At 52.1% G+C, this 18,810-nt stretch overlaps 1 protein-coding gene across 3 annotated transcripts in view; it reads right to left on the bottom strand.

The window, feature by feature from the left end:
• BCL9L (BCL9 like) overlaps positions 1-18,810 on the bottom strand; it is a 44,353-nt gene that overhangs the window by 5,297 nt on the left and 20,246 nt on the right. For 2 of the 3 annotated variants that reach the window (XM_082200866.1, XM_082200867.1), the window contains exons 2-6: positions 7,594-7,975; positions 7,181-7,306; positions 5,814-6,012; positions 5,296-5,380; positions 1,468-3,745 (exon numbers count right to left, since the gene is read on the bottom strand). In XM_082200866.1, the coding sequence (XP_082056992.1) occupies positions 1,468-3,745; positions 5,296-5,380; positions 5,814-6,012; positions 7,181-7,306; positions 7,594-7,897 (2,992 nt within the window). In that variant the 5' untranslated portion in view covers positions 7,898-7,975. The remainder of the gene's footprint in view (positions 1-1,467; positions 3,746-5,295; positions 5,381-5,813; positions 6,013-7,180; positions 7,307-7,593; positions 7,976-18,810) is intronic. The other variant, XM_082200868.1, reaches the window with a different exon arrangement.

The raw sequence follows: 18,810 nt of genomic DNA, 5'->3' as shown, positions 1-18,810 counted from the left end.
GAGATAAGAATCCAATGTCTCTATTCAGAGCAGGTCTCTCCATGGTTTTAAGTTTGGTAATAAGTTGCAATTCAGCAACTTCTCTTTCCAGTCTATTTCTGAAATTCTTTTGTAATAAGACAGGTACTTTGAGATCTTGTGTAGAATGTCCTGGGAGATTGAAGTGTTCTCCTACTGGTTTCTCTGTCTTGTGATTCCTGATATCAGATTTATGTCCATTTATCCTTTGGTGTAGGGTTTGGCCTGTTTGTTCAATATAGAGAGCTGAAGGGCACTTTTGGCATTTGATGGCATACACAATGTTAGAAGATGAGCAATAGTCCCGAGATGGTATGTGTGATGTTGTTGGGGCCAGTAATGGTGTTGTCCGGATGTATGTGGCAGCACACGAAAGCTCATACCAGTAACAAACTTTGTTGGTCTCTAAGGTGCTACTGGAAGGAATTTTATTTTGTTTCGACTATGGCAGACCAACACCAGCTACCTACCTGTAACTCTCCAGATAGGTTGGACTACAACTCCCAGTAACCCCAACCAGCAGAGGCTGCGACGGAGTTGCAGTTCAAATCACCCAGAGAGCACCAGGTTGGAGAAAGCTGGCATACATAGTATTTCTATTTCAATAGGGTTTCCATTTGGAGGTTCTCTCGGAACACAGAAACAGACCACATGATTTCAGACCCATTGCCCATCTCTCTCCAGAAACAAGAAAGGGCTGATCCTTCTTTCCAATACAGTGGTACCTCGGGTTAAGTACTTAATTCGTTCCGGAGGTCCGTTCTTAACCTGAAACTGTTCTTAACCGGAAGCACCACTTTAGCTAATGGGGCCTCCCGCTGCCCCTGCACCGCTGGAGCACGATTTCTGTTCTCATCTTGAAGCAAAGTTCTTAACCTGAAGCACTATTTCTGGGTTAGCGGAGTCTGTAACCTGAAGCGTATGTAACCTGAAGCGTATGTAACCCGAGGTACCACTGTAATTTGTGTTTTCCTATGAAACAGGAAGCAAATATTCATTGGAAGCTGGCAGAATGACACATACAACCTGAGAACTGCAAGCACTGCATAAAGCAGGGTGACAGGAGCACATAGACGGGCTCAGAGAATGGGCTTGGCGTGCAGGGCAGCAGGAGAGTGTCTGGACCCAGATGTTGCTGATAACTTGTTAGCAGCCGATCCTCAGCATCAAGCAAATAATAATACAACGGTTAATCTACTGAGCCGTATTTGCAATGTTTGACATCTAATGCAGACACCCCCCCCCGCCCTGTTTTATTTCCATTTTTAAAAAGATGCCTACTTCCTGTTTGATAAGAACAACTGATTTTAAGATAAATGTAGGCTTTACTCTTTTTACTTTTTAAAAAAAGAACAGGAGAGTTGCATTTCAATTTAAAACTGGCTATTTTCAATAGCAACGTGCTCCTTCTGCAGTCCCTGCCCTCAGGGTACAATCCAGGCGCATTACCTTGCTCGATGCTGCCCAGGGGTGCAGAGTTGCTCATTCCAAGGGCTGGCTTGTTCTGCCCAATGCCAGGGCTGGAAAGGGCGTTTTTGGGCGAGGGTGCCCACCCTGGAGAAGAGACGGCCATGGACGGGGACTTGAGGTGGCCAGGGGAGCTGGTCGGTGATCGGACGTTGAGCACGGAGCTGAGAACCTGCGGCGACTTGAGTGGGGCGCTGGTGGCACTGGCGGCTGGCAGGTTGACCATGGCGGAGGGCGTCTGCGGGGACTTGAGGTTGGCGGAAGGGGATGTGCCCAGCGGGGAATGAACTTGGCTGAGCGTTGGAGACTTGAGGCGGCCCACGTTGGGAGAGTTCATCTGCCCCATGTTGAGGGCCAGGTCGGAAGGGCGGCGGCCCAGGCCCCTGACGGGCGCCTGGTGCATGTTTGTGGACGGGGCGCTGGTGGTGGGGGGCAGGGGGATGTGGCTGAGCCGCGTGGTGCTGCCCATGCCCCCCTGCTCGGGGCCAAACATGTCTGTGGTGTTGCTCATCTCCTGTGGCACAGAAGGGTACGGGCCCTGCATGCCTGGGAAGCCTTGTTGCTGCTGCTGAGGAGGCGGTGGCGGTTGCTGCTGCCCCTGACTGGGGAACGGTGAGCCCATCATCATTTTCGGGGGGCCCCCCATCATGGCTGCAGTGCCGTTGGGGGCACGCAGCCGAGCCATTTCCTCGGAGGGCATCATCTCGGGGCCGCGCATCTTCTGCGACATCAGCATCTGCTGCTGCTGAGGCGTCATCTGCACGTTCAAGTTCATGTTCATGTTCATGTTGACATTCATGTTCATGTTGAGGTTGCCGGGGCCCAGTGCCGGCTCCATGTCCCGCAGCGGCGGGCTCAGCATGGCCCGCGAGCCCCCAAACTCCATGCCCAGCCCCTCCCCGGCAAACATGGCCGGCTCCACCTGCCGGTGCGCCTGCATCATGCGCTCCATCTCCATGCCCAGGGGCCTCTGCATCGCCCCCTGCCGCTTCTCCAGGTGGTGCCGCAGCATCTCCTCGCGAGCCCGCGGCGTCACGAAGCGCTCCGCCTCGCCCTGTCCCGGCAGGTAGGGCAGGTTCCCAGGGGCGAAGTTGCCAGGTCCCGCCATGGGCATGTCCTCGTTCCAGGCCATGCCGGGCCTCGGGGGGCGCTGCACGCTGCCCATGGGGCCCAGTGACTCGAGGGGCAGGTTCGGGATGCCCCCGAAGCCCCTCTGCATCTGGTTCCCGGGGAATCGCGGCCCCGCGAAGGACGGCCGCAGCTGCATCTGCTCGGGCATGTCCATGGGCACGCCCCGCAGCAGCCACTGCTCGCCGGGCTTGCTGTGGTAGGGCGGCGGAGGCCCCCGCAGCATCATGGTGCCCATGGGCTGGGGCAGCATCATGTCCTGCAGGGGCCGCCCGCCGTGCATGCCCACCTGCTCCTCCTTGCGCCGCTTTTCCTCGTAGTACTCCTCCTGCAGCTTCCGCCAGGCCACCTGCTCGGGCGTCAGGCTGTCCTGGCCCAGCCGCTGCATCATCATGTTCATCTGCTGCCCCATGTCCACTCCGGAGGGAACAGGGCCCTCCTGCTCCAGACTGGGGCCCCCCAAGCTCTGAGTCTGCGAGATCATGGACTGCAAGGGCTCCTCGTATTTCTTCAAGCCGGGGGCCCCAGGGGGAGGGGCCTGGGGCGCCTGCGGGGGAGGGGCCTGGGGAGGCAGGACGCCCCCCTCGCCAGCCCCGGGGCTCCCCTTGAGGAAGGGCTCGGCCTCGCTGCTGCGCAAGAGCAGGCGCTCAATGTCCCGCAGGGTCTGCAGAGACCGCTCACGGTGCTCCAGCTGCTCCTTGGAGAGGCCCTCCGTGTTGAGGGCGTTGCGGGGCCCGTTCCCCACTGAGGGGGGCCCAGCATTGGCCCCTTCCCCCATCAATCCATCAGCAGCCCCAGCAGGCAAGGAGCTGGGGGCGGTGGGCGTGTTAGGATGGGTGCCGCTGGGGGCGGTGCTGCTGCTGCTGCCGTTCCCCACGGAGTTGGGGGTCAGGTCCCGGCGGGCATCCTCAGGAGCCCCCTCTTGCGGGAGGGGACCGGCCGTGGGCAGCGGTCCTTGGCCAAGACCCAGCGGTGGGGGTGCCGGAGGCTGGGGAGGTGGTGGTGCAGAAGCCGGAGGCTGCCCCTGGGCTTGGCTGCTCGGGGGCACGGTGGGCTGGGACTGCGGGGTGCTGGCAGGAGACGGGTTGATGGGCAGCGGCTCGGGAGTGGCTTGTATCTTTGGGATGGGCACCTGCAGGGAAGGAAAGAAGGAGGGTTAGTGGGGTGAGTGGATGCCTTGTTCCAGGGTGCACACGTCCAACCTTCACCTTCAATCCAGTCCAGTATATCTGAAGGAGCGTCTCCTCCCCCATCGTTCTGCCCGGACACTGAGGTCCAGCTCCGAGGGCCTTCTGGCGGTTCCCTCACTGCGAGAGGCTGTGTGAGTGTTTGGAGGCATAGGTGTCAACGTTTCCCATTTTTAAAGGGGAATTCCCTTATTCTGAATAGGATTCCTCGCAAGAAAAGGGAAAAGTTGACAGCTATGGTCTGGAGGTGGTTGGAGGATGGATGCTGGCTAACAGATTGAGGTTGAATACTAACAGGACTGGTGACTGGGAGTAGCCGCCGAGACCGTATAACACCGGTCCTGGAAGACCTACAGTGGCTCACAGTACATTTCCGAGCACAATTCAAAGTGTTGGCACTGAACTTTAAAGCCCTAAACGGCCTCAGCGCAGTATACCTTAAGGAGCGTCTCCACCCCCATTGTTCTGCCCAGACACTGAGGTCCAGCTCCGAGGGCCTTCTGGCAGTTCCCTCCCTGTGAGAAGTGAGGTTACAGGGAACCAGGCAGAGGGCCTTCTCGGTAGTGGCGCCCGCCCTGTGGAACGCCCTCCCATCAGATGTCCAAGTGATAAACATCTACCTGACATTCAGAAGACATCTAAAGACAGCCCTATTCAGGGAAGTTTTTAATATGTGACATTTTAGTGTATCTTTCATCTTTGTTGGAAGCTGCCCAGAGTGGCTGGGGAAACCCAGCCAGATGGGCGGGGTACAAATAATAAATTATTATTATTATTATTATTATTATTATTATTATTCAATGGTGTGGCCCGCACCAACCCAAACCCTCAGCCAGGGGTAGTCAACCATTTTATACCTACCGCCCACTAATGCATCTTTCTTGATGGTAAAATTTCCTTACCGCCCCCAGTGCTGGATGGAAGGAGGATTCAGCTTGTGCCTTAGAGCCCCCTACCGCCCACCTAGAATCCTGAAATGCCCACTAGTGGGCGGTAGAGACCAGGTTCACAACCCCTTGTCTGGCAGGAGCCGGGCCCTGTGACCAATAGGACTTTGCAGGACTGGGGCCTTCCTAGGTTTGTTCTGAAGAGGCAAGGCACAGCCGCACAGGTGAGGCTGACTGGTAACTCACAGCACCTGGCGGCAAGAGCTGGGCAGGGATATGAGATCAGCATTTCCCTTCTGCTCTTTGCCACAGCAACATGTTTCCTGCCTTGCTGTGTTTGGCGTCTTGATCCTTGAACCCTGGCTTCTTGACTCCCTGCTTCTTGTTCCTCGGACCCCTGACTTCGTGATACCTTGCTTTCTGACCCTCGGCTCTCTGACCCTTGGACTCTTGGCTTCCTGACTCCTGGACCCCCGTTCCTGCTCCCACCCTGCCATCTTGCCCCCGGTCCTGATGTCCCCAGCTGGGACTTTGATCGCCTGTGAACAGGACCGTGACACCTCTGCCCTTAGCAGTTCCGAAGCCCTGAGCCCCCATCCTTTTCCTACCTGATCCAACTTGGCTCGGGGAACATGCTGCTGGTGGTAGCCCAGGATGGAGTCCGCTCGGCCTTGAAGGACAGCTTCTGCCGCCCTGCAAGCACAAACAAGGGAGGCTATCAAGCAGACGTCTTGCCGGCCTGTCCCACATGCATCCGGTTAAGAAACCTGGGCTCTCCCCTTGCCTTGCCTACTGTTTCCCCACCGACGGTACCCGTGACTGGGGTCCCTGAATGCAACGGAAGGGATGCCTTGGCTGAGGAAGGGGGGTGTCCCAGGGAATGCAACACTTCCTTTGACTCTACGCTGCCCCTGTGGGGCTGGAGGGTCTTTCCATTCCCTTTGGGGAGCAGCATGAGCCTCAAAGCCTCAGCCACAGGTGAGGGGAGCCGAGGGGTGAAGCCAAGAGGGGCTCAAACTCTGGGTAGAAGTGGGTTTTTTTGGAAAGCCACCCACCAAGCCGTGCCCACAGGAGAAGCCACGGGTAGACGGAGACCCGGAACCCAATCCGCCACACGAAGGCTTACGTGTTAGCGAGGTGCGTCGTGAAGACATAAACGAACTGCAACGGCTGCTTCCCGCCACTGTTCCTGGTGTCTGACCTCAGGCCGGGGGTTGCTCCATGGGGTGTGCCGGACGCATTGCTCTCGCTCAAGGCTGGCAGCGGATTGGGTCCTGGGCCCAGCTGCGAGGCCGCGGTCATTGCCGACTCCGCTACATTACAATCTGCAGTGGAAGGGGAGAGGAGGAGTTAGAGAGCCAAGAGCCGCTGGTCAGCTGTTGGGTCCAGCAGGAGAACCTTGGAGCTGGAAGCAGGGAGCTGAAAAGCCTGGACACAGCTGGAGGTCCATATCCAGGGAGGCTCAACCTCCTTTCCAGTTTATTTCAATCCCCATCCTGTATGTGATGATACTTCCTGGTCATACCCACAAAAAGAACCCAGCAATAGGTTCCCATCCCTCCCTGTCCCCCATGCATTTCACACTGTGCTGGTTCCAGCTATCACAGATCCCTCTTTGCTAGGGGAGATGAGGGTGGGGAGGCTTCTCCCTAAAAAAATGGCTGGAATGGCCAAAGGAAAGGAGATGGGAAGTCATGGTTGTGAATGGGTCTGTTTCAAGGGGTGTCTGTTATTTACTTTGGGAAGCTTTTAATGTTTGATGCATTACGGTATTTAATATTTCGTTGGAAGCTGCCCAAAGTGGCTGGGGAAGCCCAGCCAGATGGGCAGGGTATAAATAATAAATTATTATTATTACTATTATTACTACTACTTTGCTGCTTTTAATGACCAGATTATTGTTATTGTGTTGTTGTTGTTGTTGTTGTTTTTTAATGTAACCATTCGTATGTACAACAATCCAGTTAGTTGCTTTGTCCCTCTCCACCCAACCGGAAAAGTGAGACCGAAATTTTAGCATAAATAAAACAGCATAATAAATGTGTTCCATAATAATAAGAAACTGAACAGCCCCAAAGAACCCAATGAGACGGATGCTGTGAAAAACACTCTATGTTTAAAGTCCATTTCCCCCACCCCACTCAGAGTATCCTGCAAACTGTAGTTCGCCCCTCAAAGAGCTACAATTCCTGGCACTCTGACCAAACTACAGCTCCCAATATTCTTGGGGCAGGGGTGAAGTTTAAATGTATGGTTTGCATGTGTGCTCCGGCGGGGCTGCTGCCCGCTGCATTGAAGGGCTGTGGGCAAAGGTTCTGGGTGTCAATCCACTGCAGTTTCAGGAAGCAAAACATGCAGATCCCAGAGTAAGCGATGCTCAAAATGCTGCAAGTCAAGCAGCCCTTTGGGCTCATTCTAAGCCACTAGGGGCCAGTATTTCCCCACGCACACCTGGACATGCAAGACACACATGGGGGGACGAGGACGACTCACTGTGGGCGCTGCTGAGAGGCTTCTCCTCTTCCTCCTCGCTGTCTGGTCCAGAGCACCACTCGTCCCCACTGTAGGGCTGCTTCCTTTCCAGCACGCAGCGCCGCTTGCTCCGGGGGGCCACTTCGCCTACAAGGAAGGAACGAGCCGTGAGCCACCCGCTGCTCCTCTGGCCCAGAGGGGCAACTGCACAGCGAGAGGGGAAAGCAGCAGGCAGGTAAGCAGGCAGGTGTTAGCAGTGGCAGCAGCACCCAGGAAATGGCCACGCCCCCTCTGCCGGTCCTGCCCCCACCCTCCGGCCTGGAAGAGAGGCAAGGCGGAGCCAAGTTGGGCAGAGGCAGGAGCCCTCAGCAGGGGGCAGCACTGCGGAGATGGCTCCAGCCTGCCGTTCTCCCTCCAGCCAACAGGCCCCTCACCTTTCAGCTCCTTGTCCAGTGAGGTAGTGGTGGCTTCCTGCCGCTGCTCTCCGGAGTCCACGGAGACACTCCGCTCTCGCTTCACTTTGCCCTTCAAGGCCCCAAAGACGGGCACAGGAGGCTGGCTGGTTTTCAGTCCAGAGTTGCCAGGGGTTTGCTGGCTGGCTTTGCCACCATGATTCCCTGCCCCCACGCCCTTCGTGCCCAGGTTGCAGGTGGGGCTTTGGCTCACATTATGGTGCTGGGGCTGGGCACTGCTGTTACCTGTCTTTCCATGATTGGTCAGTTTATTGTCAGGGTGCATTTGATTGGCTAAGGCTTCTGGCAGCGACACTGGAGGAAGCTCCAAGTCCCTGCTGCTTCTTCCTGTTGGGCAAAACACCTGTGCAAGGGGGCGGGGAAAAGAGAAAAGGAAGAAAAATGGCGGTCAGAGCTGGGGGTGGAGGACCAAGAGCAACCACTGCTAGCCTCTGTCCAGAAGCAGACCAGGCTGCCACCTAAGTGCCCAGTCCAATTACCACAACAGTTCCATCATGACCGAGGTTACACGGTCCTGTGCTGCCACACAGCTAACACTCTCACAGTCACAACTCAGCCTGCAATAGCAGCCATCGCCAAGCCATCTTCAAGGGCAGCCCTAAATAGACTGCATTACAGTAGTCAAGTCTAGAGGTTACAAAGGCCAGTTACCGTGGCCCAACTATCAGCTGGAGGTGGACATAGGCACTGCCAGCAACCAGGTGGAAGTCAAGGAGTACGCCATAGTAAGAGACTGATCCTTCACGGAGTGTGTAAGCCCGTCCAGAAGAGACCAACCCTCCAGTTCCCAGACATGGGAACCACCAATCCACAGTACAGCAGTACCTTGGGTTACATACGCTTCAGGTTACAGACTCCGCTAACCCAGAAATAGTACCTCGGGTTAAGAACTTTGCTTCGGGATGAGAACAGAAATCGTGCTCCAGCGGCGCTGCAGTAGCAGGAGGCCCCGTTAGCTAAAGTGGTGCTTCAGGTTAAGAACAGTTTCAGGTTAAGAACAGACCTCCGGAACGAAATAAGTACTTAACCCGAGGTACCACTGTACCTTTGTTTTGTTGGCATCTAGTTTTAGCTCACTGACCATCATGAAGCCCATTACTAACCCCGGGCACTGGCAAAGAAGCACTTGCACAGCTTCACCCAGTTCCAGAGGAACAGAGCTAGATCTCTATGGAAAACTATGTGGATGTTTTGTTTTCCTATTGCTTCCAGGAGAGGCAGCAGGCTCCTTGGCCTACCATTTCTCTGTGATTCCTCAGCCGGTTGTTCCTCCCCTCCAACGTGCTGCCCTTGCCAGGGAGTCTGCTGGAGGCAGCCATGGGAATGGAGCTGCTCTCCCTCTCTCCAGGGTTGCCAACTCAGTGCCACCAGGCAGGGACACTGAGACATGACAGAGGAATGGAAAAGCTTCCTTGGGACATACATGTATGGGCACCGTGCCAGGCCCACACTTGAAGAACCCAGTGCACTCATTCCTACAGGTGAAGCAATGCCCGCTAGCTAGCTGAGGCCAGAGGGCGCCCAGGCAGCCAACACTTCCATGCCTGCGAAAAGTTTAATTTGGGGTTGAGGGCTGTGACAGCAGCATTCCCTGGCCAGCCCCTTCATTCCTCCCCTTGACCAGTGCCCATCTCTAACTCCCATCTGATAGTGGCAATCCCAGAGGAAGGGATGAAGATGAATTCTCTGCCTGCAATCTGGGAGGGAGGGAAGGAGGGGAGCCGCTGTCCCTTTAAGTGTCAGCCTGTCGCACTGGCTGGCTCAGTCTCTGGGGGCCTATTAATAGCAGCTGGAAAGATCACATCACTCCCGGGATATTTATACCCCTTTCGTTCCACACCAGGAGAGATTTATTTCCATGCTGCCTAACCCAGGCCTGCCCAGCACAAGAGCCTGCCTGGGGGGGGGGGCAGACACACGCAGAGTAGGGGGAGGAGAGAGGAGCTTGCCTGCTGCGACGTCTGCCTTGGTGGGGAACAGGATGTGGCCAAAGGCCTGAGATGCCCCCAGGCAACACGTGGACTCTCACCTGGGGCAGATACAGATAACACAGAGGGCGCATGCTCACTGCTGCAAGTTGTGGAGGAGAAGGAAGAGTAACCCAAGGCTATGCACACATGCCACAGGGTCCTGCAGCAGGAGGGCAACAGGTGGCATCTGTGCCCGGAGGCTTCCAGTTGTGCCATGCACACACAGAATCATAGAATTGTAGAGTTGGAATGGACCCCGAGGTTCATCTATTCCCACACGCCCTGCAATGTTGGACTATGCAGCCGTCCCACAGGGGATTGAACCTGCAACCTTGGTGTTATGAGCACCATGTTCTAACCGAGCTTTCATGGCATATGCATGGTATGATCACCACCTCTTGGCCTGACCTGGTTAAACAAGAAGGGTGACAGGCAGCTGCCAATCCTGCCCCTCCCCACCCATTCTGTAAGGCTGCCCACAGCACAGCTCCCACATTTGTGACACCCAAGTTGCCAGGGTTAACAGCCCACCAGTGCAATCTCTCCCCCTAGTTCAGCCTTCGGGTGGTAGGTCTTTCCCTTGCAGCCCTTCTTTTCAAAACCATCCCAGTAGCCCATTCCAGAAAAACCCAGCCATGTACATTTGCTTCTGATTTCTCTGAGCATAGGTCTTCCATATTCCTCTTGTGCTACTCACATTTACTACACTTTATATTCCACCTTCCCCACGCCCGCCCCAAACCAAGGAGGGGAAGGTGGTACATGTGATTCTCTCGCTTCTTCATTTATCCAGTATATCTGAAGGAACCACCCCCATCGTTCTACCCGGACACTGAGGCCCAGCGCCGAGTGCCTTCTGGCGGTTCCCTCACTGCGAGAAGCCAAGTTACAGGGAACCAGGCAGAGGGCCTTCTCGGTAGTGGCACCCACCCTGTGGAACGCCCTCCCACCAGATGTCAAAGAGAACAACAACTACCAGACTTTTAGAAGACATCTGAAGGCAGCCCTGTTTAGGGAAGCTTTTAATGTTTGATGTATTACAGTATTTTAATATTTTGTTGGAAGCTGCCCAGAGTGGCTGGGGAAGCCCAGCTAGATGGGTGGGATATTATTATTATTATTATTATTATTATTATTATTATTATTAAACCCCACAAAACCCTTTGAGGCAGCTGACTGGTTCAAAGTCACCCAGTGAGCTTCATTGCCAAGTGGGGACTTGAACCCTGGTCTCCCGAGTCCCAGTCTGACACTCTAACCACTACACCACACTGGCTCGCCATTTCTTCCCAACCATTGGTCTGTTGTTCTTCCTGTTTACTGTCATTGGACATCAATTGTTGGCTGGTTGTTGGGTGGGGAGGGAGCCAACTTTTAATGGCTTCTGTGGGGCAGTGAACTTCCCCAAGTTCTCCTCATGAAACCTCAAAGGCAATGGGCTCCACTCAGGCAGGACTCCGGCTCCCCAGAGGCAGATCTGCTAGCTTGGAATGGCTTCTTAGATCTGAGCAGGTGGGGACAGGTTGAGGCTATGGGTGTCGGCAGGCACTCTGGACATGTTCAGAGGTACTTGAAAACACTATTGCACATATTTCAGGAATTCATGGTAGTATTGAAAATTGCTCAGAGGGCTGGTGCTGATATATACTGGGGAAAATTAAGGCCTGGATTAAAGAACAGATTCCTCAACTACAAGGTAAACAATGGTCCTTGTTTCTCAATTTGACCCTTTTACATGGTTTTGTAGTATTTTATGCATTGCGACTTACTGTTATTTTTTATTGATTATAGTTTAGTAATTCTTTATTGCAATTGTTAAGTGTAAACTGTTTATAATTATTATCTGCTGATCTTTAATTTTACTGTTCTAATGGATTACTGAATATTGCTTTAATTGACAAACATTAAGTTGTTTATCTTAAAGTTATGTTTTCATTATGTTGTTTTTTTTGTATTGGATCAGATTGTTGTTAGGTGTTATCATCTTTGCTGCCTATGTTGTTGTTTCTTTAGCTTGCAAACCGCCTTGTAGTACTGTATAGTAAAACAAGAAAGGGGTATACAAGTAAAAAGTGAAATGAAAAACGAAATGAAATTGCTTTTGCAAGCCCCGCCCCTCCCCATCTTTGCCTCAAGCTGAAGAACTTCAGTTGAAGATGCATCCCGAAGGAGGCATCTTGTTGGGCTGCTGGAAGACAAATGGGGGAGCGGGTGGGAGTGTACCCCTTGTGTAACTGGTGAACGGGGAAGGAGTAAACGATGCTTGAGCTGCAGCTCAATAACATAGCTGAGCACCTGCCCAGACACTGATCATAAAAGCGTTTGCAGGACCCAGAAAGGAAAGGTGCATTGCTTAAATAAATCAGGGTGGATTTGATTTAAATCACGATTTAAATCACTAGTCAGTAAGACTTGATTTAAATCATATTTTTTTTACAGAAATGACCCATTCTTGCTGGTATAACCTTAATATTTACAACCAGATGAAGGTTTCATTTTTTTGAATAATCAATTTTCAGAGTAGTTTTTACAGTTATATCAAAAAATTACTGATTTGGTTATGATTTTAGAAATACATAGATAATTATGAAATTATTGTGGGGTTTAATAAGTTAACTGTTTATATTTGGACAACTTTTCTGCTGTACTTTATTGGAAGGAGAAAAACAAATCATTTCCTTAATAACAATTTAAACAATTTATTCAAAACAATAACATTATAGCATATGTATCCATGTTTGTTAACTGATGTGGTTAAACAATTTTTTTAAAAACACACACACCTTAGACTGAGTTTTAGCACACATGACAAACTTAAAACAAATCCTTATCTCCTAATGAATAGTCTTTGGACTATAATGTAACTTAAATAGAAAACGATCTTTAGAAAGATTTTCCCCCCAAAAGCGTTTTATTTGAAAAATCCGATTTAAATAAAATAAAATCTGATTAAAATAAATAAAAAACTGGGTTTTTAATAAAAAAAATCATTGATTTTTATCCACCCTGAAATAAATACACCTTTAAGTATTGGACATCAGCAGTTCGGCCCCACATGTAGTGGAGCAATGGCAACCAGCTGCTCAGCACCCAGAACTCTTGTGCAACTTCCAAGGCCAGTCTGTTGATTCTCAGCACCCTGCAACCAACCACACACTGAGCACTAGCCGGCCAAGCCAGCGTGCATGGCAGGGCCTGCTTCCACGTGTGTCCACATGCCTGTATCCACCCCTGCCCACGCAGCAGTATTCAGCACTTGCCAGGGCGCTATGAAGAGGATAAGGAGGAAACACACAGAGAGCGCTCCCCTGCCCGGGCACAACCACTCTGGGGGACTGGCTGAAGGCAGAGGAAGAGGCAAGCCCAGCACACTCCACAAAAGGGGAAACATGCAAATCTCAGCTTCGTGGGTAAGAAAAGAGGCAGACATTCCCTCCGTGCAAAGCCACATGTCCCAAAGACACAGCTACAGTCTACTACCCACAATGGCCTCCAGGGAGTGACACAGGATCCTGCCCTGACATGTTATAATATAAGCCAAGGAGCCTCAGCCTCCTGCAAAGGCACCTGGCTCCTTCCAGCAGCCATGATTGCTTCAGCTATGCCACTCAGCATCCTGCTGCAGGGAGATTAGGTCCACTGGGTAAAAAGGACCCCTGACCATTAGGTCCAGTCGTGGCCGACTCTGGGGTTGCGGCGCTTATCTTGCTTTATTGGCCGAGGGAGCCAGCGTACAGCTTCCAGGTCACGTGGCCAGCATGACTAAGCCGCTTCTGGCGAACCAGAGCAGCGCACAGAAAAGCCGTTTACCTTCCCACCGGAGCGGTACCTATTTATCTACTTGCACTTTGACGTGCTTTCAAACTGCTAGGTGGGCAGGAGCAGGGACTGAGCAACAGGAGCTAACCCCATCACGAGGATTCGAACCGCCGACCTTCTGATCGGCAAGTCCTAGCCTCTGTGGTTTAACCCACAGTGCCACCCGCGTCCCATTGGGTAGGCAGGTGTAAAGGCAACCCAGAGGGGATGTTCAGGGGCTCTGCCAATCTGGGTGGTTCTTTCTCCTGGAAAGGAAGCACCAGGGACAGTTGCTGCTGTAGTATGGAAGTACAAGTACCCTGCCAGCCAAGACTAGGGACACTTGAGCAGCTGGCTTAACAAGGCTCCTTTGGGCAGCCACCCACTACGCCACAAAGATCGACCCAAGGGCAGGGAGAGGCTTCATCAGGCCAACGCCAGAGCAAAGAAAGAAACAGTTAAGAGAAATTGCCGGCAACCTCTTTACCACTTTAGCCAACTAGATGCCACTGGGAAGCCCAGCAGCCTCTCCCCCCAGTTGCAGCAACTTGCATTCAGATAGACTGCCTCTGAACAAGGAGGTTTCACATAGTAATAGTCCCTGAAATACCTTTCTCCTCCTTCCTGAACATGTCTATTCCCTTAGACCACCTAGGCCAGAGACCATTTCCACGGGGAGATGTGTTTATTAACTGGGCAGGTCATGGAAAGAGATTATTTCATTTGTCTATCCCAGATCTCCTGCTGGTCCCTTTTCACTGGATGACCCAGTATATCGCAAGAGAGGGAGAAAAAAGCTATCTGCTTTCCTTAACACCCCCCAAACACCCCAGTCTTTTTAAACCCTTGGTTTCCGGTTCCAAGAAGAACATGGACACCTCCTTGCATTACAAACTCTGAATCTGTTTCCCCAGGACTAAGAGTGGCCTCTGAGAGGCCCCCTCCCCTGCAGAATGCCTCTCTCTTGCCAGAAGTCCACAGGATGTTCATTGCTTCCATATTGCTGCTCCACCAGATTTAGCCAGCTTGCCTCAACTCCACATATTTTGTGTCCTTCATAACAAGGTACTTAAAAATACCAAAACATTTTGAGACACCACAAGAAAGGTATTTCATTAAAAAGAGAAGAGGCAGTCTTTTAACACTGTGTTTAAATGGAATCTTTCCTCTTTTTTTAAAAAAAGTATAGGCTGGATGATAAAGCTATCGACAGCTACTAGCCGAAATGGCAATGTTCTTCCTCCACAGTTTGGAGCATGAGTAGGCAAACTACAGCCCCAGGGGCCGGATCCGGCCCAATCGCCTTCTAAATCCAGCCTGCGGACTGTCGGGGAATCAGCGTGTTTTTACATGAGTAGAATGTGTCCTTTTATTTAAATTGCATCTCTGGGTTATTTGTGGGGCCTGCCAGGTGTTTTTACATGAGTAGAATGTGTGCTTTTATTTAAAATGCATCTCTGGGTTATTTGTGGGGCATAGGAATTTGTTCTCCCCCCCAAAAAAAAAATATAGTCCGCTGTCCATCCCCAAGGTCTGAGGCACAGTGGACTGGCCCCCTGCTGAAAAAGTCTGCTGATCCCTGGTTGGGAGGCAGCAATTGCTTCTGAATGCCAGTTGCTGGAAACCACAGGAGGGCGGGCATCTCTGGTGCTCAGGTCCTGCTTATGTACCTGGCCAGCTGCCGTGAGAATAAGATGCTAGACTAGATGGGCTTGTTTTAAATTCTTACGCAGATTTTGTTGTTTGCTTTCACCTGCTGTTTCAATGGATTGGCATTACTGGGTTTTGCTATCTTGTTCAAAAACTCTTCTCTGCTGACCTCATATCTACTGAGTATAACAGTTAGTGTCTCACATTGAATATAAATAATTTGAAGAAAGGACTCTTAAGAATTGAAAACAGAGATGTTGTATGTACTTTTCTCACCCTTTAAAAATAAAATAAAAATAAAACTTTTTTTAAAAAATGGGGTATGTTTTTGCCACTAGCCACCCTGAAACTTTGATAAGGAAAAGCATAAACATAAAAAACATAAATCCTGTAAAAAGAGAGAAGCAAAAGGATTCCAACTGCCAGTGTTTTCCTCCCCAATATAGAATCACAGAATTGTAGAGTTCAAAGGCACCACACAGATCATCTAGTCCAGCCACCTGGAATGCAGGAAACTTTTGCCCAAACTGGGGCACGAACCCACAACCCTGAGATGAAGAGTACCAGGCTCTGCTGACTCAGCTATCCTTGACATAATTCCTTGTTTACTTTAACGCCTGGATAGCTCAGTTGGTTAGAGCGTGGGTGCTGATAACGCCAAGGTTGCAGGTTCCATCCCCGTAAGGGACAGCTGCATATTCCTCCATTGCAAAGGGGAGCGGGGATTGGACTGGATGATCCTCAGAGTCCCTTCCAACTCTCCTATTCTATGATTCTATGAATACAGGTCCAATTTAAGTACATTAATTTCAGTGTGTCTGTTCTGCATAAAGCATCACTGGATACTACTCCTTGCTACCGTTTCCTTGTTATAACTTGCATTGCTTGTTCAAAGGACAGAACAGAGGGCAAGGCCAGTACAGGGACCTAATTGCACAGGCCCAGGATGAAGCATCTGCGAGCCACACAAAGGAGCCCTTGCACACACACACCCCGGCTGCCCATTCCAGGATACTCCTTGGCAGCCTCTCTTTCCCACCAGGAAGGAAGCCCAGGCTGCAATCACACACAGGCAGCCCTTTCGTTTCTCAACGAATATTTCTTCAGGTTAGTGGGAGGAGATTCTCTCCTGTTCAGCTCTGCAGAGGGACAACTTGAGCAGGTGAAGCTGATGGGAGCGTCCCTGGCCATTGGAGCAGTACCCCCCCCAAAAAAGAAATGCTGGCTGGCTTTCTTTCTTTTTTTTAAATATATATATTTTTATTAAGGATTTTCTTGTTTTACAGAAGTGTAGTGCCTCGTATTTTTTTTTCATGTAACATTTTTACAAATCCGTTTCATTTGTTGAGGCATTAGGGGGAGAAGAAAAGAAAAAAGAAAGGGGGGTGGAGAGAGGGAAGATGGATAGGGGTGGGGTCGGGTGGCGGTGTTTCTATTATGTTTAATGTATGTAGAGTTTGGTGTCAATGTTGCTTGTGTTGTTCACTTGTGTTCCTTTGGTGGTGAGAAGGTTGGGGTTGGCCTAGGGTGTGATTGTTTGCTTCTGATTGGCTGTGGTGATCTTTGTTTTCGTGTGTGAGTGAGGTGGGTGGGTGTTTCGGATCAGGTTAGCCATATTGATTTGTATGCTGTTGGTGGATTATTGTCATTGTCCTGTTGGGCTGTGTATGTGATAAAGGGGAGCCACAAGTGGCCCATGATGCCCAGACGGAAAGAGTCTCGTCGCCTGCTTGCCTATTTCCCTATGGGAGTTTATTTTCTTCTTTCTTTGGGGGCTAAATGACAAGACCCCAATAAGGGCAGTATCACATCCCTTGTCTAAAAGGTAAAGGTAAAGGTAAAGGTAAAGGGACCCCTGACCATTAGGTCCAGTCACGGACGACTCTAGGGTTGTCGCGCTCATCTCGCTTTATTGGCCGAGGGAGCTGGCGTTTGTCTGCAGACAGCATGACTAAGCCGCTTCTGGCGAACCAGAGCAGCGCACAGAAATGCCGTTTACCTTCCCGCCGGAGCGGTACCTATTTATCTACTTGCACTTTGACGTGCTTTCGAAATGCTAGGTTGGCAGGAGCAGGGACGCCATAATGGGGATTTGAACCACCGACCTTCTGACTGGCAAGTCGTAGACTCTGTGTTTTAACCCACAGCGCCACCCGTGTCCCCCCCCTTGTCGAAAGCAGAAGATAATTCCCTCCCCCCATTACCTTTCAGCAAAGACAACCAACTTAAAGGAGGCAGGGTGCCTCTCCCCATTTTAGTTACTTCAAGTACTTATACACTGCTTAATATTCATAATTCCTAAGTGGGGCACATAATTTGTTTTGAGAGTAAGGACTGGTGTGATGAAGGGCCTGTTCTTGCTGTATGGTGGGAGAAACCCATGCCCTCCCCTGGCAACTGTCTGCCTCCCCTGGGAGTGAGGCTCCCCTCCCATTTGGGGAACCGCAGCTCTGGAATTAACCATTCAAGGCCCCAAACTGCTCCTAAGCAAGATAGTCAGGCTGCACCCCATTTCCACAAGTGGTGACTGACCTATACACCAGTGATCCTCAACCTTGGGTCCCCGTTGGACTACAAGTCCCATCAGCTCTGACCACTGGGGCTAAGCTGGCTAGGAATGACAGGAGTTGTAGTACAACACCCGCTGACCCAAACTGGAATAACACTGGCAGCTCCCTATATCTTTTGGCATAAGAACCTTTAGACCAGTGTTTCCCAACCTTTTTTGGGCAAAGGCACACTTGTTTCATGAAAAAAATCTCGAGGCACACCACCATTACAGCCCCGTGACGTCAGCGCGCAGCGTCACGCCGGGAGGGACATGAATTGCTAGCAAATTACATAATCACCTCCTTGAGGGCTGGCTCATCTTCTCCGAAGGCAGAACCCCATTAATTAACAGCACAGACTCACACCATAGCCAAGACGAGGGGGGAAAACCTCAGTCATGCACAGTCATGCACATGTGGGGGCTAAATGAGGACGAAGACCGGGCAGAGAGCAGGGTTCAAATCACCCCACCTGGCCAGGACAATCCCTGGGTGCTCCCTTGGGCCACTCGCCTGACCCACCTCGCAGGGCTGTTGTTGCGAGGATAACACGGGGAGAACCACGCGCGCCCCCGGGAGCTCCTTGGAGGAGAAAGCAGGCGATGAATGCAATGCACGAAATATATGAGAGGCGACCAGGTTTTGCAGGTGAGGGGCCCCCGCCAGCCTCCGCTTCCAACACCCGGCGCAACGACGCCGAAGTTTCCCCCCGGGCTCGGCTCGAGAGCAGCGCTGCTCCCCCCCGGCTCCCCTTCGCCCTCCCGGCTCTCTCTGCCGCCCACTGGGGACCCCCCTCACCTGCCAAGTCCGGAGCGCCGGTGGAAGTTGCATGCATGCATGCAGGGCGCCGCGTTGCCATTTCATTGCACTGCACTCCATGCAATGCCTGCACGCATGCATTGCCTTGCACGCCCGCCAAGGGGTCTCCCCGCGGTCCGATGCGTCCCCTCCGGCGCGGATGCAGCATTGCAAAAATAAACCCCCCCCGACGCAGCCCTACCTGGGGGGCAGCCTCCGCCTCCGCCACTCCGCCTCCGCGGAGATCCCCGGGCTCCATCCTGCCGCCCGATCTCCGCGGGGGCGCAGGCAGGCTGCGCGGGGTCTGCGCGGAAGAGCCCCTGCCCGCCCGGCTGCCGCCGCTGCGCTCATTCCATGGCCGGGAGAAGAGCGCTTCAAACAAAACGCCCGGCCCGCCAGGCCACGCTGGGAAA

This window comes from Podarcis vaucheri (assembly GCF_965113315.1).
Source record: "Podarcis vaucheri genome assembly, chromosome: 15".
Classification (NCBI taxonomy): Eukaryota; Metazoa; Chordata; class Lepidosauria; order Squamata; family Lacertidae; genus Podarcis; species Podarcis vaucheri.
Note: the sequence above shows the minus strand (reverse complement) of the source record. Positions and strands in the feature narration are given on the sequence as shown.